Genomic DNA, 27833 nt, shown 5'->3' on the forward strand with positions numbered 1-27833 from the left:
TAAAGCTTTGTAACAGATTTTACTTGTAGAAAAGCATCATGTTGGCATCATTTCACAATAAAAAAGGCAAGATCTGTGTGGTGTTATACAGACGTGATGTATCAACTCAGAATGCAGCAGGTAAAGCGTACCGTAATAGTCAGTAGGAGATGCAGTGTTCTATTTACATAATTACTCCTGGTGCCTCTCTGTGGTTACTTCCTTAATTACAGGTCCTCTCTGCTTCATACATGTCAGCAGTACATTTCGAAATATAAACCCTGGAAGTGTTAAAGTACTCTGAAATGTGTCTCAAAAAACAAAACCCAGGACCAATTTCTCACTACACGACAATAGCTCTACCAGAACACCAAACCAAATGGCACTTTGCATGGAAACTGACACCTTATTCTGCTCCCTATTATATAAAAAAGGGAAAAAAAGTCTTGATATAGAAAATTGTCCCATCTTCTTGCTTCTGCATTCGTGCAACTTCATTATCGGGTTTCCTTATCCAGACATTAAACTGTAAAATGGAGAGTTACTTATCGTGGGGCTTTTCCACTATCTTCAGTGCTAATCTTCCAACCATTAGCAAACTGTGTAAGGGGGGAAAAAAAAACCACAGAATAAGAATTTGTCAATTCATTTTCAAATGCTTCCCATGTAACTGGTGCATGGAAACAATAAAGATGCATAAAAATATGATTCACTCGATCTCAGTGTAATTAAGCACATTCAAAAAATACACATAGGAGGTTAAAAAGAAACAGTATGTTGTGTTGTACCTGACACCAGCAATTAGCCCTGCAGGCATGAATTTTCCAGAGTTGTAAAATCTTGTTCCCATGACTGCAGTCAGTGCTCCAGATGTAACTTAAATGAGAGATCACACAGTGCGGTCAGCAGAGATGCGTATGCATGAGAGAGATGCTACAAATCAGAACTAACAGAGCAGACAGAAGCAGTAGCATCAAGTAAAAAGCAGGAAGAGTTATTTCATGGGATGGACAAAATAGTCAATAAACTGTGTAAGCTTTGGAATGCCTCAGTAAGAGAACAACATACTCTAAATCAGGTTCTAGCAGACAAGGCATTCCATATGTTTCCACACACATTCATTTTTTTGGTGTGTCAGAATGTGCTTTGGAGACTGGAGATAATCTATCCTACGCTGCTCTGAAATTCCCTCCTTCCCTGTGCACCGGCAAATCACTAAACCTGGGCTCATAATTCACCCACTTTTCATAAAAGGGAGACATCATTTTCATGTCTAACTTGTAGTAATGTTAGAATTAACTAATCTGTGTTGGCAAAAGATATCGAAAGGGAAGTGCCAAGCATTTCTGACCTATTTCAGCCCTGCACCACCTTCCACTAAGGTCAGAGTTAAAGGTCTCCACCCTGACCACTTGATAGGGGCCAGGTAGTTTCACTGAGCCACTAAAATAGAAAGGGCAGTCCCTGGAGCACTGTACCTCTAAGACAGATGAAATACCATGAAAGCTATATGGAAAATGTACTGATTAAATCCTTAGCTTGCATGTGCTACCCAGTGGTAACAACTGCACATTAGCACGTTGTTCCAAACACTCTTCTACTTCTGTTTCTACATGATGGCTAATCCTGCAGGACCCAGCTCATCTTCCATCCTAGCCATGCCATCCTATCTCTCAAACATCACCCTCAATATTGTCACAAGCATCCAAGATCCAGCAACCCAACACGCATCAGGTGAGCTACAGGAATCACCTACAGCGATTTTTCTCAGGCCACTTCAATAGCAAGGAACCTTAACTTACTAGCAAATGACAACAGTTCAAGTCATGTTATTTTGCAACTGGCAGTAGCTTTGGGCATGCACAGATTCAGGTGATAACCATCCTAACTTGACTGCAACCGTGAGCTCTATATGGTTGATGGCATAAAGACAAAAATTGCATTTTGGAGATTCACACCATACTACACACAAGTTTTTAAACACAAGATGCTTATTTGATTGCTACTTTTCAAAAGGATGTGAAATTATTGTATTTGGTTTTAATTTTTATTAACCACTTGAGTTTCACTTTACCCCAGTGCACATTGTCCTTCACAATCTATGGTTTTGTTGATGTTCAGAAGACAAACTGTAATGATAAATAAGTTCTCCTCTCCTGTTGTAGGAAGTGAACACAAGTTCAAGTTTGAACTATCACTCAAAGTACTCCCTAATTGTCATGAAAGGGATGCAGGAATGTAGTGAGAAATCACTGAGCAAGACACACCATGACAAGCATTCTCAACACATTCTTTAACAAAATAATTAAGTAACACTAACAGTTCACATTCCAGGGACAGCAGTGGAGTTTGGCCACTCCTGGAGACTTTTCATTAAAACACACGTTTAAAGACTGGATTAAAAATACATTTATAACACCATCAGTTTAACTCTTCTGCAAAGACTCATTTGAAGTTATTTTAGGGTAAATACAATCCTTTCAAATGAAAATGTTAAATTACTTACTCAGAGAAATCCAAACATTATTTGGATTCTGTGAGAGCTGATAGGCACCCAGTCCAGCCAAACTCCCAAAGAAAAGGCCAGCAGCTAGTGAGGGGATACTACCTAAATAATTGAAAGATAATGCATTTATTAAAAGCTTAAAAATAAACTTGCTTATCTGTTTTGTAAAACACCAAGAATAACAAAACGAGGAGCTCATTTTTTTAAAGCAGATTACAGAGTTGTTGGGTTTTTTCCTTTTAATATATTAAGACCTTGCTAGAAGACCTTTTAATATATTAAGACCTACCAAGAAATATGTTCAAAACACAGAAACACAGGATCTTAAAAGGTTGGAAAGGACCTCGAAAGATCATCTACTCCAAATCCCCTGCCAAAGCAGGACCTCCTGGAGTAGGTCATGCAGGAACTTGTCCAAGTGGGTTTTGAACGTCCCCAAAGGAGACTCAACAACTCACCTGGACAGCCTGTTCCAGTGCTCTGTCACTCTTACTCTTGCATAAGACAGAAATAGCATTGGCATTTAATTATTGAACAGCAAAACCTTTAATACACTTATGATGGAAATAATAATGAGAAAAGCAAAATAATTGGGTTTTCCTTTGTGCAAACTGAGGTATGTTGTTTCAGCACAGTAATACCAGAATTTCTTGAGAGTCAAGTTAAGTAGATGGATTAAATAGTAAAGGTTTAAGTTCAGGAAAAAAGACACATGGACTGAACCACGCAGGAGGACATTTGGACAAAGAGTTGCCAAAGGAGAGAGGTCACCTCTCCTGTGATCTGATCAAAGATAACTGAAGGCTGTGGAAGAAGGTTCCTTGCACTCACCTAAACTTTGGATCAAGTCCTTAGTATAAATGATAACCCCAAACTACCAGAAGATAAAGGATACCACATCCAAATTGTTGATGTCTAGATAACACCAAGTAATGAAGTGGCACGACAGCTGTGAGGGGTGAATGCCCTCTGTAAGGCTAATGCAGAATTCAGGACACAGTGCTACTGAGAGGTTATTCTAGATTTCATTTTTCAGAGGTTAAAAAAAACAACTCAAAAAGTCAAGACTTGAGACTGCAAAGCTAAGCTGATATTCTCTCAATGTTACAGGAGGCTCACATGTTGCTCCCAGAAAGTAATCGTAACAAGGCAGCTGTAACATCACTTCAGATCCTGCCTTTGGTACAAAAAGCAGGAGATACAGAAAGCACCAGATACTCTTGTGCATGTGCAAGGAAAAGATACTGCTCTAATAAGTGGCTGTTCTGCACAGAATACAGTTTAGCAACCGATATGTGGTAGCTACAGTTGTTGCCACAAGCCTGGGAGCCAAGAAATGGCCATCACATCCTTGTTTTTTACCTCAAGACATGAGTTAAGCAGCTACGACACATACACCTAACTACTACAACTATATCACCTCATGTTCAGGAAGTTCCTGACTTTTGAGACACTAAGACACAGAGAATTTATTAAATGAAGAAAGAAAATAAATAACCAATCAGTCAACCATTCCTTGCTTGCCCCATTCTTCTGTTCTTCCCAAGGCACCTACTGCTGACCTCTGTCTGTGTGGGAGAGTCATCTTAGCTCTCTGGATGAGAGCAATAAGTAGCAATAAGACAGGGTTGGCTTTTTTTCCCCTACAAGTCACATACAAGTTTCTGTTCTCCCTTCAAAAATCCTGTGACCTCAGCATGACCATGTTCTCCCATCTGGGCCTAGAGGATAAGAATGACACCTACCATTTCATAATGGCTTCAGAGAAATACAGATGCTATTAGCTACATGTCAGTATTATCCTTTCTGCCCTAAACTCCACTCAGAGCCCAAAAGATAAACCAAGCCAATAGAAACCAGCCTGGAATAGGCATTAGCATCTATGTTAGTGAAATGCACTGGTAAAATTCTTACTGATTTCAGCAATGCACCTTCATGTCACAAACACTAGGATGGCTTATGGATTTTCAAAGCTGAAGGAAACAGTACTTGCAACAGGGATGAACCCACAGTTTTGTCCAGAGGAAAGCAAACTCAGGAAAAAGAAGAGGAAATGAATGCAGTAGGTCAGAGGGTAAGCTTATGATAGAGCCCAGAAGAGGAACAAGCTTAATGATTTGCATTGTTCAGCTTTACTTGGAGAAAAGATGCTCCTGGAAACCCTCTGCAGCTTGCAAGAACAGTTACCATCAGACACTACAACGAAAATATTTCCTTAAGAACCCAAAACGGTGATTTAAGTCACCTGAAGATACAGAATGCTCACAGTGCAAAAGCTTTTGTGAAGCTAATTTATGTCCGTTCACCCAAAGAGCACAACACAGAATTAGGATGCCAAACACCCACCAGAAAACAAAGCACCAGCTCAACCCAAAAAGCACCACACCCCAACAGCAGCAACTTATCAGCACCTGGCCCAAAATGATAAACTTCACGTCTGCGTGAGCTTCGAGATAAGAAAAAATTAGTTACTTGGGGGGGGAGGGGAATACAAGCACCTTCCTGTGCCGTACCTGCCTTTGCATAGCCAATGAGCCCTCCTGAAGCAACCAGGGCAGCGTAGCCATAGCCGAGCCAGTCCACTGCCATGCTGAGAACTGCGAGGGAAATCGTGCTGAGGATCAGTATCGCTCATGTTTGTAGGGAAAGAAAAACCAAACCAAACCACCAGCATTTTGCCGTGAGGGGCTTTCCCACGAGCAAGACCTGAGCCCTAACCAGAGCCCAAGAGACAGAGCCTGGGGGTCAGGGGGCTGCCTCGGGGGCGGCTCTGGGGGCTGGCCCCGCCGGGGATGGGGGACAAGCGGCTCTCACCTACCCGGTAGCAGCGTTCCACAGCAGCCGGGGCGGAGCAGCCTGCGGAAGGGGAGGCGAGGGAACAACGCACCGCCCAAAGCTTCCCTTTTCCGATCTTCTGACAGAAGGGGGAAAAAAGAAACCCAACCCACAACGTTCCCAGCCCCGGCGGCGGGCATCAAGGATGCCCAAGCGCTTGCAAATGAGGACAGACTGCAGTGCAGACGAGGTTTTGTGTGCTTGTTCAATGAGGTGTGAAGCTCGCTCATAATTGCATTCGTGTGCACCCATCCTAGTCCGGTGTCAGAAGTGGGGGGTGTGTAGTACAGCTGAGAAATTGGGGGTTGGATTATTAACACAGCTAGTGCAACAGAGCAGGAAAAAATGTACAGAGGTGTTTATAATTGTCTACAACAGTAAAATAGTCTCTTTCAAGTGCTTAAACTGGCTTACTTCATGGTGCATCATGATTTCTCACAGTTGGTTACACCTTTACCTCCCATGGACACTTAACCACAGAGAAAGAGCGAGCAATTAAAACTCTGATCTAACACCTTTCCTGCCAAGTCTACAACCACTTAACATCCTCTATTGTTTGCCTGTGTTTGTGTACCCACACATTCTGGGTATTTTTGAAGTTAAAAGCTGCACAAGTACAACTGAAATCTCTTTAAGGTTGAATTAAACTGAGCTCATATAAATCCACTACACCGAATATTCAGACAAGGGGTAGTAGTCATTTATCCTGTGGGAAACAGGCAGAGAAGATGCAGACACCCACTTCCAAGAGGAAATTGCCAGTGTCACAGGAATAACCTCCTAACAGCACGATGGTGTTTCGGTGTCAGATGAGCTAGTTACATGCTATTTTACATCTCTAAGCCAGCCTGCATTTCTGTCTCCAGCTTTCACTCAGTCTTTTTCTTATTCTGATTTATCTCTACTTTTCCTTTGGTTCACAGATAAGGGAGAACAGGTTGTTACAAAACTGAATCGGAATTAGAGCATAATTCCAATTACTCTTTGAAAACAGAAGGAATAATGACAACTCTGGTAGTGCAGAAAACAACATTACCATGGCTTACTTTGAAAAGAAATAAATAATACATTTAGTTAGCTATTTGACCTTGTTCTCTACTGCTCAGCTGTGTTTTTCCTACAGTATATTTGTAGTAAGACTTAGGAGATAAAATCCCCTCTCCCACTGACTGAGGAGGTCAGGAATTCACTTTTTGTTTAAGTGCAAAAGAGGTGGGTGACGTTTTATCATCAGGACAAACATTTAAAACATTAGATAAATTTTGTTTTAACAATACAGCTCAGATCAAGGACTTGAGAATGTAAAAGCTCATTGATATAAACTCTCCCACCCAAAAATATTCTGAACAAAAGACTTCAGTCGTGTGAACCGTAGGTGCAAAGACTTCATAAAAAAATTATGTGCATGAAGTACGGACACAGTAAAAACCCCAAACATTTTGCTCATAAAGTAATACACGACAAAGGCAGATCATATTTTGAGTCAAACAGTCACTTTACCAACAGAAAAATAGTGTATGTGTTTTTAATATGCATTCAAGGGAGACAAAAATGTACCTGAGACAGAGGCAGCTGTTTTTATTGTTTCAGCGTCTTTTTCAGAGACGGTTAAAAACCATTTGCTACTGTTAATAGAAAACATATAAACATTAAATACCATTCATATATTTTTGCTTCAGTCAATTAGGAAAAACTGCCATCTCTTTTGCTACTCCCCAGAATGGTCAGTCAGTTTATTGGGGTAAAAACATTCATTATTTCAAACAACAGATCAGTTTAGACACAGAAGTCCTCTCAGAGGTTTAAAGCCTTACAAAAAACTTCAGCAACACCGGCATTTACTTTTTATTCAGGAGAGAAAGTAGCTGCCTTCATGCTGAGCTATTCCGTTTCTTTTTCTTCTTTTGCAGTGGAGCTTTCAATTTTTGCTTCTCTGGAGTAATCTTTCTCTTTCTTTTGGCCGTTTCATCACTTTTACCAGTCCAACAAACTTTCTTTTTCTTGACTATTGATGATTTTTCATTTTCGTTTGCTGAAAGAAAACGAGAAATTATTCACACTGGTATCTATGTGCAGTCTTTAGAGTCTGAAGGGGCGGGGAGACTTATCTGTACCTCATTTTTAAAAAGGGGGTTATAAATGATTTTCTTTTAACGGTAGAACGTGCCTTTTACCTTAGTTAAAGTATTTAAATAGATTATGAGACAGGAAAACAATAGAAAAAAGATACTGAGGCAGACTTCCTGAGTTTGCCTAACTACAATGGCCCCAGACCTAATTGTGTTTAGAGGGAAACAAGACATGCAGTTCTATCAAACTTATTCTTTTCTTATCTGTCTCAAAAGCTTCCCAGTGCCTTCCTCAGTTCGTTATTGCATTAAAGAGTAACAAAAGCTTCACGGAATAAAAATGAAGGGTATGTCCTTCAACATCCATTCAGGCTTGAGACACTATCAGGCTGGGAAGGATATCTCTGTCATTTGCCAGTGTCAAGTCATATCCCCAATTCTTTAAGATATCAAAAGACAGTGAAATCTCCCACTTAGTACATTCCATTTCACAGTCACATTAACAACCAAAAATAAACACGGTTCTATTACCTTGAGATGATGTTGCAGCATTATCAGAGTTTTCTTTAGTTTCTGAAGCTTGGTCAAGCCATACTCCAAGACATGTCAGCCTAGCTTTGGTATTGACTTCACACAGTAAAGATGGCACATCTTTAATCTGAAGATAACACAGAAAAATATTAATTAAACATTATCTTATTTTTTTTGTTAGATTTACTGTAGCACCTGAAGTGAGAAAGTATCTTATGGCCCACTTTCCACTTCATTTCTGCTGCCTAATGATGTTTAGAAGCAGAAGTTGTGTGCAGGTAAACGATCACAGTCCTGTTCCTGATACCAAAAAACTCCCAATGGCTTTAAGAACATATCTTGATAAGCAAGATCAGGGGAGTTCAGGAACATGAGAGTAAGTATAAACAAGAGGAATAAGTAGGTGAGCCACAGAGCAGTAAAAACAAATTGTTAACGATTTCAGAAGTTTTTGCAGAGTTAACAGGTCTATTTTGGTACAGCTAAAATCCCTTGAATTAAGTTATTGCATCAGATTTTTTTTTCCTCCACAAAGACAAGGCTCCTGATTAAAAGTAATCTCTTCAGAGTGTGTTTCAAATTGCTCAACTGCAATTGTATCAGTCAGCTCTGGGAATAGCTGAGCAAGTATCACATTACAGATATCAGGGGGGTAAAGCGTCACAAACACCTGTGCAGCATAACAGCATCAACCCACCAGAGATTATTTCATTAGGGTATTCTATGATTCTGCCTCACAGAGCTGGATGGAGCAGCTCACAGAGTTCTACTAAATGTTACAAAACCACCTCCCCCTCCCCAAAACACACAAAAGAATTTGTGTTTTAAAAAGAGCAGCAACAAGAATTCATCTCAGCAGTCCTTAGAACATCTATAACTGATTAGATTGTCTTAAAGTTTGGCCAGGTAGGTCTGCAGGGTACCACGTCTTTGCATAAAAAGGAGATGAGATCTCCACGGTATCATCAGATTTATAGAATCATAGAATCATTTCAGCTGGAAGAGACCTTTGAGTCCAGCCTTTGTCCCAGCCCTATCAACCACTAGACCATTTCCCTAAGTACAACATCCACCCGTCTCTGAGACCCCTCCGGGTATGATGACTCCAGCACCTCCCTGGGCAGCCCCTTCCAATGCCTGACAATCCTTGCAGCAAAGAAATTCCTCCTCAGATGCAGCCTGAACCTCCCCTGGAGCAACCTGAGGCCGTTTCCTCTTGTTCTAGGGAGAACAGACTGACTCCTGCCTTGCTACAGCTTCCTTTCAGGTAGTTGTAGAGAGCAATAAGGTCTCCCCTGAGCCTTCTTTTCTCCAGGCTAAACAGTTTGTTTTACAAACTTACAAAGACACAACAATCCACAAGTGCATAAAGATATGTGCATAGGCACAAGTCTCTACTGAACAGGACACTGAGGGAGATCAAGACATGCACATTTCAATTAAAATTTCCTCAGTGCTTTAAAGTTTATCTTTAGAACAGAACAGTCTGCCACATTGGTTGCCTGATATTACTGCACAACCATAACAAGCAGCTTAATAGACCAACCTTATTAAGATCCAGATTCCACACTTTAATGTAACCGTCACTGGATGCGGTAACAATAACGTGTTGTCCTTCCCTTTCAAAACTATAGATATCTTTTACTCTGTGAAGAAAATGTAATGCTTTGTTACTTTACAGCATGGCAGTTCAGAATGGTAAGCTGACAGAAATTAAAGATGAGTAGGCAACGGTCTCCAAATCGGTTTGAACAGAAACCCCACAAATGACAGACAGGAAGGTGATCTGTTTTGGGTACTGTCAGTCAAAGCAGCAACACTTGCCTTTGCCAGGCTTGTTAGGATTCCCTTCAGAACACTTGGCTACTTTTAAGCACACACTATTAATCACATCAATGGCACTTTAGCTGATGCTTTTGTACTTTTATGAATTAAAAGCAGCATTTGGACAAATACTTGGTATTTGACAATAACAGAGAATATGTGATCACCCTCCTAGTGTGTGGATCCAGTACAACTGGTTTGTTTTATTTAAGCCTTCTAAAGAGTCACAAGCTGCAAAGACTGGTTAAACATTCATAAGATGGTCTTGCAGGAAAATAGTGGTACCCAATTTCAGGAGTGCAAAGACCACACAGAGAGAAGTGTGTACTTCTGTGTGTTTGTGTGTGTTTTTAAGCAAGCACACACACACACACACACACGCTCACAAATTTAGAACTCCAGGATTTCTAATTCTATACCCTGTTGTCTTTGTAATATGCACAGACAGCACAGTACTTGTGCTCACACTAAAAGCAAACGAGTCTGTCCCAAATTTGGAATTCAGCTCGTAAATAAAAAGTACTTTCTACACTAAACCAAAACCAATAGTAAAATATGCTGAACACTACAAGTCATTGAACTTTACCAAGTATTCAGCATTGCCATAAATATTTAAATAACAAACAAACATCAAGTACCTGTTTTGATGAGCTTTAAATTCACACAGGCATTTTTGAGACTCACAGCTGTAGAACCTTATCATTTCATCATCTCCAGCTATTGCAAGGATAGAATCCTTGGAATGAAAAAGAAATGCAAGTGTGAGTAACTTCATGTGTTTCAAACGAGTTCATTTCCCAGCACCTTTCTTTTTTGTACTTACTGTAATAAATCTAAGTGAAGAAATTCTCTTCTCTGTTGTGATAGTGCCAGTGATTGAAGCTGTGTCAAGTTTGTAGATATCCACTTTATTCATTATCACAGTCACATATTTCTCTCCATCAGGGGACCATTTAATTATGTGGGCATCTGTACATGTGGACACATTTGATTATACACATACACAGGTTTTTTTGCACTCTACATAGAATCATAGAATGGTAGGGGCTGGAAGGGACCTTTAGAGTCCAACCCCCTAAAAGTAAGACTCTTCAGAAGTCGCTGGACACTGTTTTCTATGTAAACCTGAGAAAAAGCCAGGACCCTCCCCCCCCCCCAAATAACCTAGAATAAACAAGTAAAGTTATTCTCTTTCATTTTCTTCTGATTGTTGGAAGTGTATCAAGAAAAACAAAATAAATCACATTTATTTAAACGTCCTGACATGAAATTTCAAGGTAAAAAATACCCAACTTTTGTGTCAATATGTTTTCCTTTTGGTAAATGATTATAACTGATTATTGACATAAGCTTATATATGCTTGCCTGCATGTGTAAAAGAAACATTATGCAAGTTGATTGCAATTAAGTTGATTAATTCAGTCGACTTCTTTTTACACACACAGAAAACCACCCAAACTATCTAATTCCACTTTTTTAGTGAATTTAGACTGATAACTCACTTTGCTTCAGGTTTTTGACAAAGGCTGAACGTCCTTCCACAAGATTCCAAGTTCTGAAAGACAGATGGATGTTCATTCTGGTTAAATGCAGCACAGTGAAAGTCAAGCCCTGTCTGCTGACGTGAGGCATCCCAAGGAAGCTTTTAAGCATCTCTATGCATTTTACTGCATTCTTAATGCCACAGAAAATGATGACTTCATGTACTGCTTGCACACTGTAAGGCTGAATTAGTGATATTTATTTTATAAACCACCATTTGCCATGTAGAGCCCAAGAGGAGCCCAACACCAATTTGTGTTGTTCAAATAGCATTTTATCTATTTAAAACACACCTAATGTACAGCAACATGTGTGCACTCCAAGTGAAAAATGACTTCTCTCACATCACACAAAACCTGGCAGCTTTCAGAAGTTTAAACAACTTGTGTTCAAAACCAGAAATGTTTAAGTTAACATAAAGTGTCAGAGCATGACAAGAGGCCAGGAGCAGCAAGGACTGGTTTTATAAGACTTTATAACTTCTAGATGCCACTAATATTTTAAAGACAAAACAAGGGGGCTTCAAACCATTTGCTGTCCAAATGTTCTATCACTGTTATGCAACAATCTTATAACAATCTACTAACAAGTTACTGAATTAGGATTCTCAGCATTCCTGCATCAGTGTCCACTCACCTTAGTGTTTTATCTGTTCCTACTGACAAAGCTAATTTCCCAGAAGGATGAATAGAAAGAGATGTCACGTGCCCCCTGATGAAACCAAGACAACGTATTAGCCACATATATAATTTATGAGGAAAATAAACATGAAAATGTATGTGAATATGCAGATTTAAGAAACTCACTTATGTGCCTTGATGGATTTCAGGCATTCCCACTTCTTTGTGTTCCAGATACAAATGAGTCCGTCTTCAGCACCACTCAGTAGATGCGCTGTACCATAGAACTCCAAACAGGTTATTGTGCCTAGAAACACAAACCAGAGCTATTAACAGTGTTGTACATAGAGTTATCACACAGAGAAAGTATGAGTTAACAGGGAAGCTTCTGGCATTGAAACACAGAGTCACAGAATGGTAGGGTTGGAAGGGACTTTTACAGATCATTCAGTCCAACCCCCCTGCAGAAGCAGGTCCACGTAGATCAGGTCTGCACAGGCTGCTGCCCATAAGCACCAGATTTATCACACGAGTTGAATGCAAGTACCATGTTCAGTCTAGCTCCAGTTCCTGGTTAGCAGAAGAAAACAGAAAAAGCAGAACGGAGACACAAATCACTGAGCTGTGTTTATTTGGACAGCCATAAACAGCTGTACCTCCAGAGGTACATAAAGTGGGAAATGTACCAGGTCAGCTCTTGTGGCAGCAGCAGCAGCCTGCTGTCGCACACAAACTCTCTTTTGTGTGACTTGTGACTGTGACAGGACAAGGACATTGGGAAAGATGGTTGCTGGGAGTAGGCATGGTCCAGATAAACTTTCCTGGGAGAGTAAAGATGGCTCACAAGCCATATATGTGTCATAATTTCTATAAACTAAAAGTAATTGAAAGAAGCAGCTTTATTTATGGGCCAACACTAACATGATTTGGGTATTTTTATGCTCAAAAGCTTACCTTGCCTGTACCATCAAACCATCACGGCTGCAACAGCATCTATTAAAGACTTATTAAAGCAAGTTCAATCTCCTTCTAGCAAGGGCAATTTGTTCAGCTCTAAGTTTCTATCATTAATGTTTTGGGTGTTTTTTTTTTAACCAGGAAAAGCTCCCTTACCATTGTGCTGCAGCAGTGCCCCGTGTTCCACCTTCTTTTTCATGTCATAGATTTGGATTGTCTCATCTCTGCTCCCAGTGACCACGTATCTGTTATTCACTGCCACCGCCGACAAAGAGGCAGAGTGGGCATGATGTGTAAAATCTGGGACAACCGTCCAGGGCTGTAAATGAAAGACAAAATCAACGTGTATTTCTGAAGCTTTCCGTACTGAGCTTCAAGTTCAGCATCCTGCAGTATAAATGTACACTTATATTAAAGCAAAACCTGAAGACGTGTTTGCATAAACCGCAAAGGAATAATAAGTATAATGGGATTTTACTGAGTTAATGTGCTGTTAGGAGATTAGTTGCCACGAATTAAACGTGCAAATCGCCTCCTGTAATCGGTGCTGGACTTAGCTGAAGGCCTGTGTGAACAAGTATCTGCACCGAGATAAATCTCACGGACAAGGCTGGCAGCTCACTCTCTTTTTACCCCACTGCAGGCTGGGGACACGCCTTCCACCTTCGCACCAGCCCCCCCAGACAACTGTGGCATCATCCCCTGCGCAGCCGCTTCTTCCCCGCTCGGCGCCGAAAGGCTGAGAGGAAGCTTCCGACGCCACAGAGCCGCAGCCGGCCGCAGCCGTTCCCGGGCCGCGCACAGGGGTATCCACGAGGCGCTCCCAACGCCCCACACGAGGGGCCGAGCCTGAGCCCGCGGGAGGCTGCTCCGCCCCCGCGCCGCTTTAAAAGCCCGGCCGGCGGCCAGCCCCGCGGCCGCGGGAGGACGAGGCGGTGAGTAGGCGTGCGGCGGCCCTCGGGGGGAGGTTGGCAGGCGGCCGTTGGGGTGCAGGTCCCTTCCTGTCCCGTTACCTCGGCGGGCCGCGCGGCGAACCCGAAGAGCACCTGCTCGTAGCAGCCGGCCACCAGCTCCATCCGCCCCGCCACGCGCGCTGCCGGCTCGGGGCCTCGCCGCCCTCGGCCCGGCCCCGGGGCTGCCCGCAGCCGCTCCGCTGCCCGCAGCCGGGCCGGGCCCGCGGCCGGAGGCCGCCGCGCTTCCTCCGCGGAGAGGCCGCGTCCCCCGCCGGGCAGCGGGGAGCGGCGCGGGGCGGGCGGCGCGGGCGCGGCGGGTCAGGCTTCGCGCGGGGCAGCCCGGGCGGGGAGGTCCTCGCGGGGCGGAAGCGGCGCTGGCGCTGCCGCTAATGGCGACGCGGAGGATGGGAGACGTTAGTGCTGGGATCGGGGCTGGCGGGAGGGGCGGCCGCGGCCGGGGCTGCCGCGCGGGAGCCGCTGGCGGGGAGCGGGACGCGAACGCATCCGCTGCGCGGCGGGAGCGGGGACGGCGGCCGCCTCCCTCCGACCGTCCCTCCCTCGCTTCCTTCCCCCCGGGGCCTCAGAGCCGCCGCCTCACGGGCGCCTGGGCCGCGGGCCTGCGCGTGTTGGGCCGCAGCGCCCCCGGTAACCGCCCCCCTTCCCCGCGGCAGCACCGCGGCCCTCCTTGTTTTGAACTTCGCCCTGGTTGTGGGTTCGGGTTTTTATTTAGTGCGCTTATCGCGTCGCACAGAGCAGGGGAAGCGCGGCCTGGGCGGAGGGCCGGGGCGGGGCGCGGCGCACTGCGCGACGCGATTTTGCCCGGCCACGGGTACTTTATCGAATGCGTCACAATCCGGTGCGGTCGCGGCCTGGGCGGTTCGGCTCGGGGCTTCGGAGAGTCCCTCGGCCCCTTGGCCCTACCCGGCTCCACGGGTAGGCGAAATTAAGCGCAGGAAGAGCCGGCCCGCCCTTTCCGCTCGGGTGAGGAGCGTTTGCCCAGGTGATTTTAGTAGCGTCGATCTCCTTTTGACCAGCGCAAAACCAAAGATACTAAAGGCGTTAAATAAATAGGTTGGTCAAATGCCCGATGGTGAAATTCTGGAGGTTAAAGCTACCCCGTTGCTTACATGCTAAGCCATGACTGTAGCTACAGTTAGAAATGTAAAAAATATGGTAATGCATGCTGCTTTAACTGCTTTTTAATGGAGTTTTTCTTTGCTTTCTAGTGAGAAGAGAGAAGCAACACTCAAGATCAGATCTGGGAAGAGTGCAGCACGCAGTTCTGCATCAAGGTCCGTGATAACTGATTGGGAGCGGTTGCATCACTCACCTTCTGAGGGTGTCTTGCACCAAGCCCTCTTTGCAGCGCGTGCCACCTTCCTCTGCGGCCGCACGAGTAGAGAGCGGTAAGTTTAGTTTAATAAAGCCCAACCTGATGGTATTATGCAGCTGGGAACTCAACAGTGAGTGTTTTGGTGTTTATAGAGCATGGAGGAGTTCCTCTTAGTTAAATTTTTTATTACTAATGATCTTCTTTAACAGGAGGAAGTTACTGTTCTCTTTATAAAAGAGCACAGTATGGCTTAGTAAGAAAGGGAGGATCTCATTAACACAAATACTTCCAGGGTGGGTGTCAGGAGGATGGGATGATACTTTTTTCAGTTGTTTCCAGTGACAGGGACTAGAGGTAACAGACATAAGCTGGAACACACCAACACTTAAACACACCAAAAACTTCTTTACTGTGAAGATGAGGGAGCCCTGGCACAGGCTACCCAAGAAGGGTGTGGAGTCTCCTCTGGAGGTTTCCACGCCTGCCTGGACACATTCTGGTGCCCCCTGATCCAGGGGAACCTACGTTAGCAGGGAGTTGGGCTGGATGATGTCCCATCCAAGCCCTACCATTCTGTGTGCTTGTATATGCATATATTTAAGGGCTTGTTTGTGCTTGGTTATTTTCTTGGCTTCAGAATGGGTATGGAGATGAAGCATGTAGTTATCATGAACAGCATCATGCATGGATGCTTTTAAGGGTATATGGCTGTCCTGCATCGCGTTAGCCTAGTCTGTTTTCACAAGCAGTTGCTCTGAGCTGTTCCCCTGTGTGGGCATTGCAAACACTCATTGTATTATGTGGATTTGGTAGGCCAGTATGTGAAACATTATGTAAATTCTTATATGGAGATTGGAATTTATAACTTCAGCAATCAAGTATCTGAATAGAAGCAGCAATGCTAGATGTAAAAAAACAAATCAACAGTAGTGAATAAACAGCCATGTGTGGAAGTAGTGGCAGAGCATTTTGCAAAAGAAACTGCTTTGTGCACTGTCATACTGGTTTGACTAGAGAAAAGAGCTTGAAGAGAAGATACCAGAGTCAAAGAGGTTTCCTCTTCAGGAAGGTGTATGCCCAGGTTTAGTAGTAGCAGTAAAAGGTTGTTTTGCCGTTGTTTGCTCACGGGTAGTAACTGAAAGGTGTCTATGGAAGAGGCAAAAGAGTGAAGACATCCCTTAGAAAAGGTGCAGAGAAAGATTGCATTGAAGTGAGCTGTGCTGTAGCACACGGGAAGTACCACTGTTGGTTTTTCAGCTGTGTAATTTGTGGTACAAGTAAATCAACCTTTAATTTGGCTAAAAGAGTGGAAAAAATGAGTCAGTGTACAAAACATAGTGAAGCCTCTGTCTTTGCTGCCTTGTTTTTAACTATTTTAGAACATGGGTTTGCTGGATTACTGTGTTAATCTCTGTAGGGATTTCAGAAACAAAGGTAAGGTAAAGATGACCGAAAAACTTTCCTAAATTTCTAGTGCTTTGGACAGTGGGAAGACTTTGTGATCTGTTACAACTCAAAATGAAGATGATTTCTAACCACAATCCCATTGGCCATGTACCCTTTTTATCCCTGTTTTAGGAGGTCAGAACTTAGAAATGTAAGTTCTGAATTAATAAGATTAAAAATGTAAGGCTCGATGGCCATGTAATTAATGTCAATGTTATCTTGTTTCTTCCACACATCTTTCAGCTGAAGGAGTGGGATAGACTGAACCTGTGCAACCATATTCTTCGAGAGAGGCGGAGGACAGTTTGAGATATGGCAACCCAGGTAAGATCTTTTGGTCAGAAATTCAGGCTTGCAGTGCCTGAATGGATTCCAGAACCATACTTGGAATTCCTAGTAAATGTAAAGCTGAAATAGCTAGCTTGCTCTGAGTTGGGTGTTCTCTTAGTTCTAACGATTTCTTCCGGTAACCTAATTGGTGGCTGTCCTCTGGACACTTAATCAACTGAAGCAGGAGGGGGGCAATAACATTAAAGTTTGCAGTTTGGATTATTTGGGCATGAGTTCTTCTGAAGGACCTTGCACATAACACTCTCTATATAAGATACATGTAGAGGTGTTGTAGAGGAAGAACACTAAAGCCTGCGTAAGTAACAAATGCTGTGAAATACTGTTCTTCTTTTTGGAAGTTCTCCTTCTTCAGACTCTGAAGCGAGGGAGGCAGCCTGTGTTAATGTGGCTGTTGTTTCCCTCTTCTTTTGTATAGTTGCCTCACTTCCTTTTTCAAATGTGGTTTATGGGTTTTTTGTTTTCTTTTTTTTTTTTCCTTGGAGGCACTTTTTATGCCTCTTTGTTCCTGGCCTTGCGTCTGGGTTTGAGTTTTCCCTCAGCCAAGCTAGTGCCTGTTCCTGGTCTGCTTCCTCCTTACATGCCTTTAATGGGCCTCCTGTTATTATTCCTGGCCTGGGAGAGTGACTCACAGCTGGGTAGTGAGGAGAGGCATCTCACAGAAGAGTAACTCCTAGGTGAGGGGAGATAGGGACAGCTGAGATCCCTCGTAGGCAAGAGTGACGATTTCCCTGCCTCTTCATCACTCGGACTGTGCTGCTGCAGAGTTTTTTGGATCCCGGAGCTCCAGTGGAACGCGGTCCAGTCCTGACGCTAATTAACACTTAGGATTGGCCGACATCAAAGGGCTATCTGCTTTTCCCCTAATTCCAAGAGGAATCCTTTAGCCAGCTTGACAAGTCAGGGGAATATGGCTGTTCATACAATCCTTTGGCTCTGTTATTTTTGCCAGGCGTTTTCCCCAGAGGCTGCTTTCCCTCATGGGAGGCGGAGGGAGAAATGGGACCCCAGGCTTCTTTCAAGGGCAAGGTGAATATGGGGAAATCACCTGTGGTGATGGGGAGTGGGAGGGAGGAATGTAAATAAGGCTAAATACTATAAAGGTGATGTTCTTTTTCTCCCAACAGGACTTGATGGCGAAAAAAAGAGAATGTCTTCAGGCCTACAGCTGGTGGAGGACACCACAGAAGAAACGGAAGAAAAAGAACAAAATAAAACCAGGAAGAATAGAATTTGTCCCTAGTAGTACTAATACAACCAGGTAAAGTCTTTTAGAAAGAAGCTCTGACCCCTTCTTTCTCTTTAAATTGATAGTGACCAGTGAATGCCATCACTTCTTAAAAAAACACCCTGAAATGGCACATTTGGTGCCTTTACACCCAAGTATTGCTTGTGGAAATCTACTGCCAATAGAATAATCAAGGCTTTTGGTGGTTTGTCTTTCCTATCAGGTATGAGAAATGATGGCAAAGTAGTTGTAGCTCTTTTAAATCATGGCTGTAACTCTTGTCTCCTTCCCTGCCCCTTCCCCATTCAAATGTTAAATACATCTTTTTAAAACCAAGTTCTAAAAAGATTTTTAAATTGATCTTTGTTGTTGGAAGTTGGGTGGGTGTTTTTTTTTGGGAAAGTGCCACTCAAAAGTGGCATTCCAGTTCTGTTCATCATTCAGCAGACTTCTACAGTTAATACCCATTCAGATTTTGTCTCATTTGTCCAGTGATAATTGCCTATTTATGTGTTTGGTACCTTAATACTGCAATCAGCTACCTTAGCTTGAAACCTGACAGTTGTTCCTTTTTATCCATTTAAAGACCGGATTACTCGATATTTGTTGGGGAGCTTACACCAGAAGTGGATGATTTCCAGCTCTATGACTATTTCCTCAAGAGATACCCCTCATGTATTGACTGCAAAATAGCAACTGACCTGCTGGGATATTCCAGGTAATGCCTGTGAAAATGTATAATGCTCTCAATGTGTTTGCTTCTAATTAATAAATACCTCATGGTGGAACTGTTTCTGCGTTTCCCTCAGAGGCAGGAAGAGAGATTAGTTTCTAGCATTCTTGTTTAACAGCACACATCCTTGTGTTTCTAAAACTTTCTGCTTAGCTTAAGCAGTTCACGTCATAAGTTTCAATATTGCCATATCTGTATCTGTATGAAAGATGGTGGGCGAGCTGTGCACTGAAATCTCCGCTGCCCTGCTTACATACAGCCTCACACAGTCATCTGCAGTACTGAAGACACAATTCTGTGGGTAAAAAGCATAAAGCCTGGCAAATACTGGGGAGTTATGAGACTGAATCCATTAATATTAGTAATAAAAAGCTTAGCAGAGGTTGTACTGGCCAGGCAGTGAGTCAAAGCAGGGGGCAGTGAGCTTGCTGTTCAGACAATGCTGGCTGTAATGGACTAATTTAAGACACTTAAGAGGAAGCAAGTTAGGGTAGATTAATGGTAACTGGTAAATTAACTGCTGTAAATGCAGAAATATGGCATTTGGTTACTGAGGTAACAAAATGTATTGCTCTGCCATCTCTCGGCAAGTTGCATTTTAATCCTATCAAAGAACCAACCTTTTGCTTCTGGCCCAAGTTTTTAATTTGAAAGCATCTTCTGAGTGTGTGCACGTGACAGAAAGGTTGCTTAGAGAATATAAGCTGTAGTAACTACTGTCTTCTACAAATTGAATTACTTAAGTATGCATGACAGTGACAATTTTTCTCCCTTCTGAAAATTGTAGAGGGTATGCCTTTGTCAGATTTGGTGAGCAAGGTGATCAGATGAGGGCACTGCAAGACTGCCAGAATGCACCAGGTCTGGGGGGAAAGCGAATCCGGCTCAGCATAGGAATTTCTAAAAGGTAACAAATGAGATGTGTATTGATACAGTAATTCTAAGCAATCAGATTTTTGTAGCTCTGCTTTTAAGTCTGTGGCTCTTGCTATAATGGCTGTGCACATTGATTCAGTGTATGTAACAAAAAATACACCAGTGTTCTGTTTTGACTCCAGTGGATTTGTCACCCTCTTTCAGGATTGTTGGGAAAATCCAACCCTTCAGTCTAGCCACACTCCAACTTTGGCTTAGCTGCTGTTATACTCAGCCTTAATTCTTATACTAGCAAAGCTGAATGCATTCATACATAGTTTTCACGTTTGGGCATGAAGAAGGTAGAAGGGACAAAGGTTTTGTATCCTAGGGAGCTTTTTTTACTAGAACTTTTCCCTATGGTTTAGTTAAGGTAGCACATGACTAGCTTTACAAAAGGCTGGCAGAGGAAGGGAAGTGGAAAAATACAGAATATGGGGGGGAAGAAGCCAAAGAAGATGTTGCTGTAACTGTTTAGAATACTATTCTTTGCTTTTTCAAGTTATTAGAGCAGCAGGGAATTGAAAGTTGTTTGGTTTTGAGAGAGTTGTTTACTCTGCTAGCTCAGTTCTCTCAGTTACTTAAGGCAGTTAGTCTCTGGACAGTTAGGGAACTGATGCCAAATTTGATAAACTTTGATCCAGGGTACAGACTGAAATAGAACCTTCATGTAAAACAATTTCAGTATATTCATGAGGTTGGCTTGCATGTTCTGGTAAACAGTTAAATTAACAGCTTTTGTTTCTCTTTACCCTGGACAATTCTGTAAGTGTTGCATTTTTGCTTTAGAATGGAAGTACTCAGACCCAAGAGACCACTGTCCAGAATGGCTCAGACTAAATTTTTTCAAGGACAAGAAGTCACAAAAACAGGTTTCCTTAGTTCAGAAGGATGTGAGCAGCATTTTCAGGCTTTCTTTCCTACAGAGATGTATGTAGGAGAAAAGGTGGAGGCAGAAGACTTGGAAGCATTATTCAGTCATTTGTTTATGACAGTGTCTATTTGTTAGAATGTATATGTAGCTTTACAGTAAGGAAACAAATGTAATGTATTGGGATACAGGACATGAAAATGGATCTCTTTCTGAATGGTGAGTGCTGTGCTCTCCTGGCATCAAAATATCCAGCTGCTATAGTAGCTTGCCACTAAGTCCCTTACGTTGGAAACTATTTCTGAGCTCCTTCAGTTTGTGTTCTGGACAAAAATCTTAGATCTGATGTTTTTGTGATGAAGGGGAGATGCAGACTCTGAAAACACAGGAGGTCTGCCTGTACATAATGAGTGAAGAAATGTTGAGGTGTAGAGGATGTCTTAGAATGTACAGCTGGGTTATCTGAACATATTTTGTGTAGTGTATACCTCTGGATTTGTACTTGTCTTAACACAGGTGAGACCTGTGCATTGAGTCTTGTGGTTAATGTGAAGTTGTCTCTTGAGAAAATCTACTCAGGAGAGGGAAAATAGTGAAAAAATAATCAGCTGACCCTTTGGTCTTAGGAAGCAATGAGTTTTGTAACCTTCCTGCTGCTTTGGCTTTAGTCTAGGTAACAGCAGTGCTGTCTTCACCTGGCAGCTGTACTACAGCAACTGTTCATGGGCTAAAAGTTGTGCAGGTGGAGGGAGACATGGCAAACTGGCAGACAGGGTCAGATGTCCCTCTGAAACAGATAACCTCACTTCACCCCATTGTTACTGGAAATACTAAGATTTAATATTAACCAGACAAAAGGTGGAAGTGCTAATTGAGGCTGAATGCATATTTAAAGCAGCTATAATTGAATGTCTGGCCTTAAATTCCTTACACAGATATTACAAGTACTCAAAATGAGTTCAAGTAAATGTCATGGCTTAAGTTAATACATGGGAGTAGTGACTTTTGGTGATGGCAAAGGTGAGAGCGTTTGCTTCTGTATAAATGTGACTCTGACTTACTGTTGCTCAGGCAACTGTTCAGAAAGGTTTCCTTTTAAACTCAGAAATGTGTAAGTTGGCAAATTGTTTAACTTCAGAACTAGGTTTACAGTTTAGTGTTCTCAGCCATTAGCTGTGTAACACTTCTCTTGTTTCAGACTGAAAGCAGAGTTCCAGCGGTACCAGTCATACAACTACAATGATTATTACCAAGATTATCAGAACTACTACTCACAGTGGGGTTATGACCCTTATGCTGAATACAACAACTACAGCTCCTACAATCCCTATGACAGCATGCAAGCTGTTGGAGACTGCTCTTTAGGAGATGCTGTCATGGCTCCAGCTGTTTTTGAGGTAAAGATACTACATGCTTGCTTTAACTTAGCAAGTAGAAAGTTATATGTGTTGTGTAAGTCAGAGCAAAAAGGTCACAAGCTGAAATAATTCTGCTTTTTCTGGAGGCTAGAATAGCAGGCTTCAGTCAGAGGTATTATTAATTTAAATGCTTAAGTAATGTGTCTGTTGAATTAGAGATTTATGCACCAGTGTTTGCTTGTGTATGCCAAATAACAGCTCAGTTATGTAGGCTGCTGCTTCCTCTCCCTGTTTTTCTGATGTACTTTACTTAAAGCAAATTAAAGAATTATTGTAAGATGGTCTTATCTTAGATGAGCCAATTTATCAATTACAACAAGTGTCTTCCAACCTGAATTATGTTGGGGTTGCCTTTAAAGACAAACAAACAAAAAAACCCCACACAACTGCCTGCAAAATAACAACAAAGTGCCCCAAAAACCCCACTCAACCCTTCCCAACAAACACACCCATCTCCTCTCTGCCTACTTTGGTTGTGGGAGGAGGAAATTGTTTAGGATCATAAAATTATTTTGGACTTGTGATGTTTCTGAAGTGGATTATGATTCAACTTCTTTTTTTCTTCTTTTTCTAGGAAACTGCAGCTATGACTGAAATCAATGATGACCTAATGACTGAAGGTAATGATGATTCTATCACTGCATCTTGAATTTAGCCATATTTGTGCCTTTAACAGTGCAAGCCAATACCTATTGAAAGAAGAATGTCTTGGAAATTGAGCTGATGTAGTGGGATCATCTGTGGGTTATAGCTAAGGTGAGGTAGGATTTTAAGGCTCATAGTGTACACCGTGTCAAGTAGAATGGGACACTGTCAGCGCTTCACAGTGGGTTTCTTGTAACTTCCAAAGTGGTCCACTACAGGGTACTTAGTACTTATTCTGCAAAGCATATTCTATGTTGAAACTCATTAGTAGGAGAAGGTTTTGTTTGCTAAATGCTGAGATAAAAGCTCCCACTGCGAGTCCCAAAAGGAGGGTTCAGCTTGCATTGAAAGATTTGGTCCAAAACCAAATTGCTTAAGCCTGGAAGATTTGCAGATGTCTCCTTGTGTAGAGACATCTTGTGTTAGTGCTCATAAACTTTATCTTGCCTAGCACATACTGTAGTAGAAATTAATTTCATGGATTTTGGGAGAGTTTCATGGCTAATTATCCTGAAATCTGCTCTTTGTCTTAAAATAGCAGCATAGTCTAGCATTCCAATATAGAAGTTACAAAAGAAGCTGTACTTGCCAGGTTAGTTTAAGTTCTAGGGGAATAAACATCTTATGTTTACTGTGAAATGTATTGAATTACTTAGCTGAAACAGCTTTTATTAGGCATTTACTTCAGTTTTTTGTGTGCATGCCTCCAAAGACACTTGTATTTACCAGGCTTTTATTTTCAGATCCACAGCTTTACTTGGATGTTGATGAAATGAACAGACAATTTATGGAGACAAGTGAAGAACTTTACGATTCCCTCATGAATTGTCACTGGCAACCTCTGGATACGGTCACTTCTGACATCCCCCCTGCTATTTAAGTGTCTTATATAGCATGACCGTTATGACCAAGGTGCTAAAATTACATTTCTTCTACATTACTCTAGATCATAAGTTTTAAAGCACAATGATAGGTTGGGGTTTTTTTTGCTATGCTTTTGACAGTTTCTGTAATCTTCTTTTTTTTGTTGTTCATCACTCGAAGCATCTTGAAATCATGTAAATATTCTAGAAATGTAAAGAGTTCAATGGGGTCTAAAGATAGACTTGCCTGTGTAAATAAAATCTTGTTTCTGCAAACCTGCCAGCAAGGGATTTTACTTACAGATGGGAAGCATGTTCTCTTCTGGCTTGTGGAATTTAGCTGGAGGCAGTAGGGGTATTTCACCTGTCTTTGGTATGGGCATCAGGACACTAGAGAACCAGCTCTTACCCATTTCAAAATTACCTGGGCCATCTTTTTTACATGCTTGCTTAGGTTATGTGTGTTTAGGAGACACTCCCAGGGTTTACTCTGGAAACTCTTGGGCCTGCTCTTTCTCCTACAGTCTGCTGGTGCTAACTGTACTGATGCTGATCTGCTAGCTCAGTTAGAATTGCTTTAGCAGTACACTTTGAAACATACAGAAGGGCAAACTTTCAGCTGCTGTAGCTGTGAACATTCCAAAGATGAAGGATGAGCCTACTGACAGTTTTGTTCCCGCCCTTCTCATTGTTAGTCTTTTCAACTGACACCTTGCAGCAAAGAAACTGTTATTAAACCTAAAAATCCTTGGAAGAAAGTTACTTTCTGGTTTAAAGGAGGAGAAATACTCCATTTGGTATGAAGAGAAACCCCATGCTACTAACAACTCTTCAACTATGTTGTACCCTAATCCTAAACATTTAAATTCAGGCTGCATGCTCAGGTGTTTGTAGTGATGAGGTCAAAACATTTCAGTAGGGTAACAATTGTCAGTATTCAAGTCAAAGGAGATCAGAGGAGATAGCAATGAGGAAAGTTGTGCCTGAAGCTAGTGACTCTGACTGGTTTCTTCTAAACTGTTCTCATCTTGAAGGGTATGAAGTATTTTCTAGTCATAGGAACTAGCCCTATGTATGCAAAAGTATTTATTATTTCATGGATATAACTAGAAAATGTTAGGCTGGAAACAGAGGAGTTATGCTTCCAGGAAAAAAAGGTAGCAGAAATTATCATTAGCTCTTAGGTATGGAAGCTGCTCAAGCTAGTCAAGACACTGGTATTGGTGTGTGTGTTTTGTGGGCTTTCTAAACCATAACTGCTATGATGGCAGGTCAGAATCCCAGAACTTGAATTATATTAAGTCATGGGAATAAAGTGATGGTCATAATCTGTATGCTGTTCTTAAATTTAAAACAAATACTGTATTACAGAGTGATGTCTCTCTGCTGGCAGGCCCTTGCTAACTGCTGTCCTGATTCCTCTTGTCTCAGTTCCTATTCAGCTAGAGATATTTGCAAAGTCCCACCTGTGAAATGCAGGTGCCCTAAAACAGAAGAGGCTGTTGGAGGACTATAAAAGTTCATTCTTCCTGGATTTTGTTTAGATATTTGTAGAGGTAGGGACAGAGGTGAAAAACCTCATCTAAGCAGGAGGAATAGCATCACAGTTCTAGCTGTTGTTTAGCTAGTTGCAAGGTGGCTGGGAACTTGGATTTCTTGTCTCTCACGTAAAGTGGAGAGTCTTTGGAGAGCAATAGGAGGGACATTATTGATGGGAAGCAGAGTAAATGAAGCATAGAGAAGCTGGGTGGGAAAGGGGGTGCTGCTGTGCAGACAGAGAATTGTGGCAGGAGACTGCAGTATGGAGGAAACGCAAGACAGTATTTGCAGGCCCCTTGAATGTGGCAGAGAGTGCAAAACCATGCAAGATTTGATGCCACTTCAGTTGCAGCTCCTAGCTGTGGTGCCTGACTAGTTTGTACTGCTAAGCTCATGCTATGCAAAGGATTTATTATCCAGCCTGTCACCACGAGCAGCAAGACAGATTCCAGACCTGTGCTGGATTATGTGCCACTTTGAAGTGGCTTGCCTGCCATCACCTAATGCTGTACTTAGTTGCAGCAAGTAATTTCTGGGAACCTTTTGTTGTGTTATCAGTTACAAAAGTGATGCTGAGGATGGATGTTGGCTCAGCAGAAATACTACTGAGTATCTGTGCTGATTTTTGGCATCTGGGTGAAGTGTGTCATGAGGGGCCCATTTAGTTACATGGTTTGACTTTGACACCGTATCATCACAGTAGGTAAATCTCAATGACATGGGCTATAGCCACTCCATTGATGCAGACTTGACCTGTTAACAAAAGTCTCTCTGTTCTGCATGGGAGACTGGTTTCAGCCACGTGCCTTCTGTTCTGGGCTGTAGAGTGCCTGTAGAGTGAAAGTGCTGCTTGTGTAAAGCTGCAAGAGGTTGTTTGGGCCGTTGGCTCTCTAAACCTGAGCAATGTTGGGAGTGTATTTTCTTGCAGTCAACATACAAGACAAATGAGGTGAGGAAGGGAGTGAGTCTGTTGGTGGCAGCCCATGTGATACTGTTCTAAAATAGCTCTCTGACCTCTTATTTATCTCTTGAGCCTTGCTAGCCATTCCTGTGTCTAGTTAGTGCAGACCCAGGCTCAGGGTGGTGTGTGGGGTGCATGCTCTTTACTCTAAAATCACACCAAATGCAAAGTTTCTTCCCCTATTGGTGTGTTACCCCAGAACCCCAAACACAGGGACTAGTTGGGGGTATTGGAACTGTTTGAATGCATGGCTGAGGCTTTTCACTCAGTCAACTTAGAGCTGTTGTACATCTGCCTGCCTGCATGAGCATGAGGCAGAGACCTGAAGGCATTGTGCAGGAACCTGCCAGCAGTTGTGCAAAGACTTGATTGCAGGGGGTGCATTTAAAAACCAAAACGTCTTAGAAGCAACTTTTTCAATGCCATGTTATTTCACTTCATCTAACATGGGTTTTTTCTCTGTTTTACCCAGATTAAATGTTTGGCTTTAAGCTTGATGGGGTTGTTTTCCCAAGAATATCTAGTGTTGGGTGTGTTAAACTCTTGACTGCAATAGATAGTGCCTTTACTCACAGCTTGCTGAGTACTTCAGGAGGAGTAGTCTGTTTCCTATTGCTTCTCTGACCAAAACAGCTTTAGTAGGATGCTTTGAGGGGCTACTACTCACTGCAGGCAATGAGCAGGGAGAAAGAAACAGGCCAATAAACTTAAAAGAGTACTTGAAAGGGTACAAAAAGGTTAAATGGTACTTAAGTCGTGGTTGTTTCTTTTTGCAGGGATGCTCTTGGACCAACAGCTTCTTTCTAGCGCTACCTCAAAGTAACTCGCAGATATAACTCACAGGGAAGATTGATCAAATGGTGGTGATCCCTATCATTCTGCTGGAGAGAGAGATCTATTTGCCTTTTGTTTTCCTTTTAAATAACCTTTTATTTAACTCGAGCGACTCATGTCAATAGACATCGTTCTGACCACATCCACAAGTATTCCTGAGTCACGAGTGTCATTCAAGGCATGTCGCCGGATGGAAATTGTTCTAAATAAGTAAAATGGAAGTAAAAGAAGTAAATAAAGCAGCACTTGAATTTACAAGAGCAAACATAGTGTAGCTGCCTTTGACACGTACTCGGAGGAGAAAACTTACTTTCACAGGTTTCCTTAATGTGCTTTAGTGTGCATCAGAAAGAGGGAATCTTGTTTGAAATGTGGCCAGCGAGGGATTTCAGTCAGTTCACCACACAGGTACCGTTTTGGAACTCAACATTACTGCTGACAAAGGTCTGTTCCCAAAGGGCAGTTTGTATTCCTGTGTGAAGCTTGCTCTCCAGGTAACTGAAATACCCCGTGATACCCTTCCTGAGTTGGAATTTAGCATGACAGTTGTTTCCAGGACAAAGAGAGTTACAAATCCTTGCAAAAATACTACTTTTTGTTATATTTCGATGTTGTATTACTCTTTTAGTAACACAGCAGCAGTTCACAGGAGGTGTTTCTCGCAGGTGACTTCTAAACCCCTGTGTTCCACATCCCAGAAGGGATTCTCCCTCACCGCAAATCCCCCCACTGCACTCCAAATGGTGTTCACGGCGGGAGGGTAGGAAAGGAAGACTGTGGGGCTCTGAAGGTGTAGGTCAGGAGGAGAAATAGGGAATGTGAATCTACTCTGCTGGGATTTTTGGGAACAGCTGATTTAACTACAAAAGCAGGACTAAGAGGT

General features: G+C 42.4%; 3 protein-coding genes across 14 annotated transcripts; 1 reads left to right on the forward strand and 2 right to left on the reverse strand.

Annotated features, from left to right (window-relative positions):
* Positions 1-6980, reverse strand: LOC104558810 (transmembrane protein 14C). Of its 3 annotated transcripts, none has more exons than XM_061994569.1 (6): positions 6878-6980; positions 5304-5642; positions 4999-5082; positions 2486-2587; positions 768-855; positions 1-578 (listed from the first exon to the last, which is right to left on the reverse strand). In XM_061994569.1, the coding sequence occupies exons 1-6, from the start codon at positions 6978-6980 to the stop codon at positions 521-523; spliced, it is 774 nt and encodes a 257-aa protein (XP_061850553.1). In that variant the 3' UTR covers positions 1-520. The 3 variants fall into 3 exon arrangements, with proteins under 3 accessions (XP_061850553.1, XP_010201838.2, XP_061850554.1); XM_010203536.2 differs by having other exon boundaries at positions 5304-5610; positions 6878-6944; XM_061994570.1 differs by lacking the exon at positions 768-855.
* On the reverse strand, positions 6884-14013 carry PAK1IP1 (PAK1 interacting protein 1). Of its 5 annotated transcripts, XM_061994547.1 has the most exons (11): positions 13497-13644; positions 13020-13182; positions 12093-12213; positions 11923-11997; positions 11247-11299; positions 10568-10713; positions 10383-10480; positions 9467-9566; positions 7921-8047; positions 7163-7352; positions 6884-6945 (listed from the first exon to the last, which is right to left on the reverse strand). In XM_061994547.1, the coding sequence occupies exons 1-10, from the start codon at positions 13560-13562 to the stop codon at positions 7192-7194; spliced, it is 1110 nt and encodes a 369-aa protein (XP_061850531.1). In that variant the 5' UTR covers positions 13563-13644; the 3' UTR covers positions 6884-6945; positions 7163-7191. The 5 variants fall into 5 exon arrangements, with proteins under 5 accessions (XP_061850531.1, XP_061850532.1, XP_061850535.1 ...); XM_061994548.1 differs by lacking the exon at positions 13497-13644 and adding an exon at positions 13877-14013 and having other exon boundaries at positions 6884-7352; XM_061994551.1 differs by having other exon boundaries at positions 6884-7352; positions 13486-13745.
* On the forward strand, positions 13582-27215 carry LOC104556149 (tRNA selenocysteine 1-associated protein 1-like). Of its 6 annotated transcripts, none has more exons than XM_061994565.1 (10): positions 13582-13798; positions 15043-15222; positions 16839-16919; positions 18071-18204; positions 18758-18889; positions 19692-19811; positions 21889-22087; positions 22683-22728; positions 23497-23665; positions 26893-27215. In XM_061994565.1, the coding sequence occupies exons 3-9, from the start codon at positions 16908-16910 to the stop codon at positions 23631-23633; spliced, it is 780 nt and encodes a 259-aa protein (XP_061850549.1). In that variant the 5' UTR covers positions 13582-13798; positions 15043-15222; positions 16839-16907; the 3' UTR covers positions 23634-23665; positions 26893-27215. The 6 variants fall into 6 exon arrangements, with proteins under 6 accessions (XP_061850549.1, XP_061850552.1, XP_061850550.1 ...); XM_061994568.1 differs by lacking the exon at positions 13582-13798 and adding an exon at positions 14153-14229; XM_061994566.1 differs by lacking the exon at positions 13582-13798 and adding an exon at positions 14590-14887.
* Positions 27216-27833: the final 618 nt, after the last annotated feature.

The sequence above is a fragment of the Colius striatus genome, chromosome 4 (genome assembly GCF_028858725.1).
Source record: "Colius striatus isolate bColStr4 chromosome 4, bColStr4.1.hap1, whole genome shotgun sequence".
Classification (NCBI taxonomy): Eukaryota; Metazoa; Chordata; class Aves; order Coliiformes; family Coliidae; genus Colius; species Colius striatus.

Bases quoted from the DNA above. Each gene is read 5' to 3' on its own strand.
- LOC104558810 (XM_061994569.1), bottom strand. From the start codon at position 6,980: ATGGTATTTAATGTTTATATGTTTTCTATTAACAGTAGCAAATGGTTT. The intron at 5,083-5,303 runs GTAGGTGAGAGC...TTTCCCTCGCAG, and splicing joins CTGTGGAACGCTGCTACCGG to TTCTCAGCATGGCAGTGGAC. The intron at 856-2,485 runs GTAAGTAATTTA...CTCTCATTTAAG, and splicing joins TAATGTTTGGATTTCTCTGA to TTACATCTGGAGCACTGACT.
- PAK1IP1 (XM_061994547.1), bottom strand. From the start codon at position 13,562: ATGATGCCACAGTTGTCTGGGGGGGCTGGTGCGAAGGTGGAAGGCGTG. The intron at 11,998-12,092 runs GTGAGTTTCTTA...TGGTTTCATCAG, and splicing joins AAATCCATCAAGGCACATAA to GGGGCACGTGACATCTCTTT. The intron at 10,714-11,246 runs GTGAGTTATCAG...CCACATGTACAG, and splicing joins TGTCAAAAACCTGAAGCAAA to ATGCCCACATAATTAAATGG.
- LOC104556149 (XM_061994562.1), top strand. From the start codon at position 17,943: ATGGGACCCCAGGCTTCTTTCAAGGGCAAG. The intron at 19,812-21,888 runs GTAACAAATGAG...CTCTTGTTTCAG, and splicing joins AGCATAGGAATTTCTAAAAG to ACTGAAAGCAGAGTTCCAGC. The intron at 22,088-22,682 runs GTAAAGATACTA...TTCTTTTTCTAG, and splicing joins TGGCTCCAGCTGTTTTTGAG to GAAACTGCAGCTATGACTGA.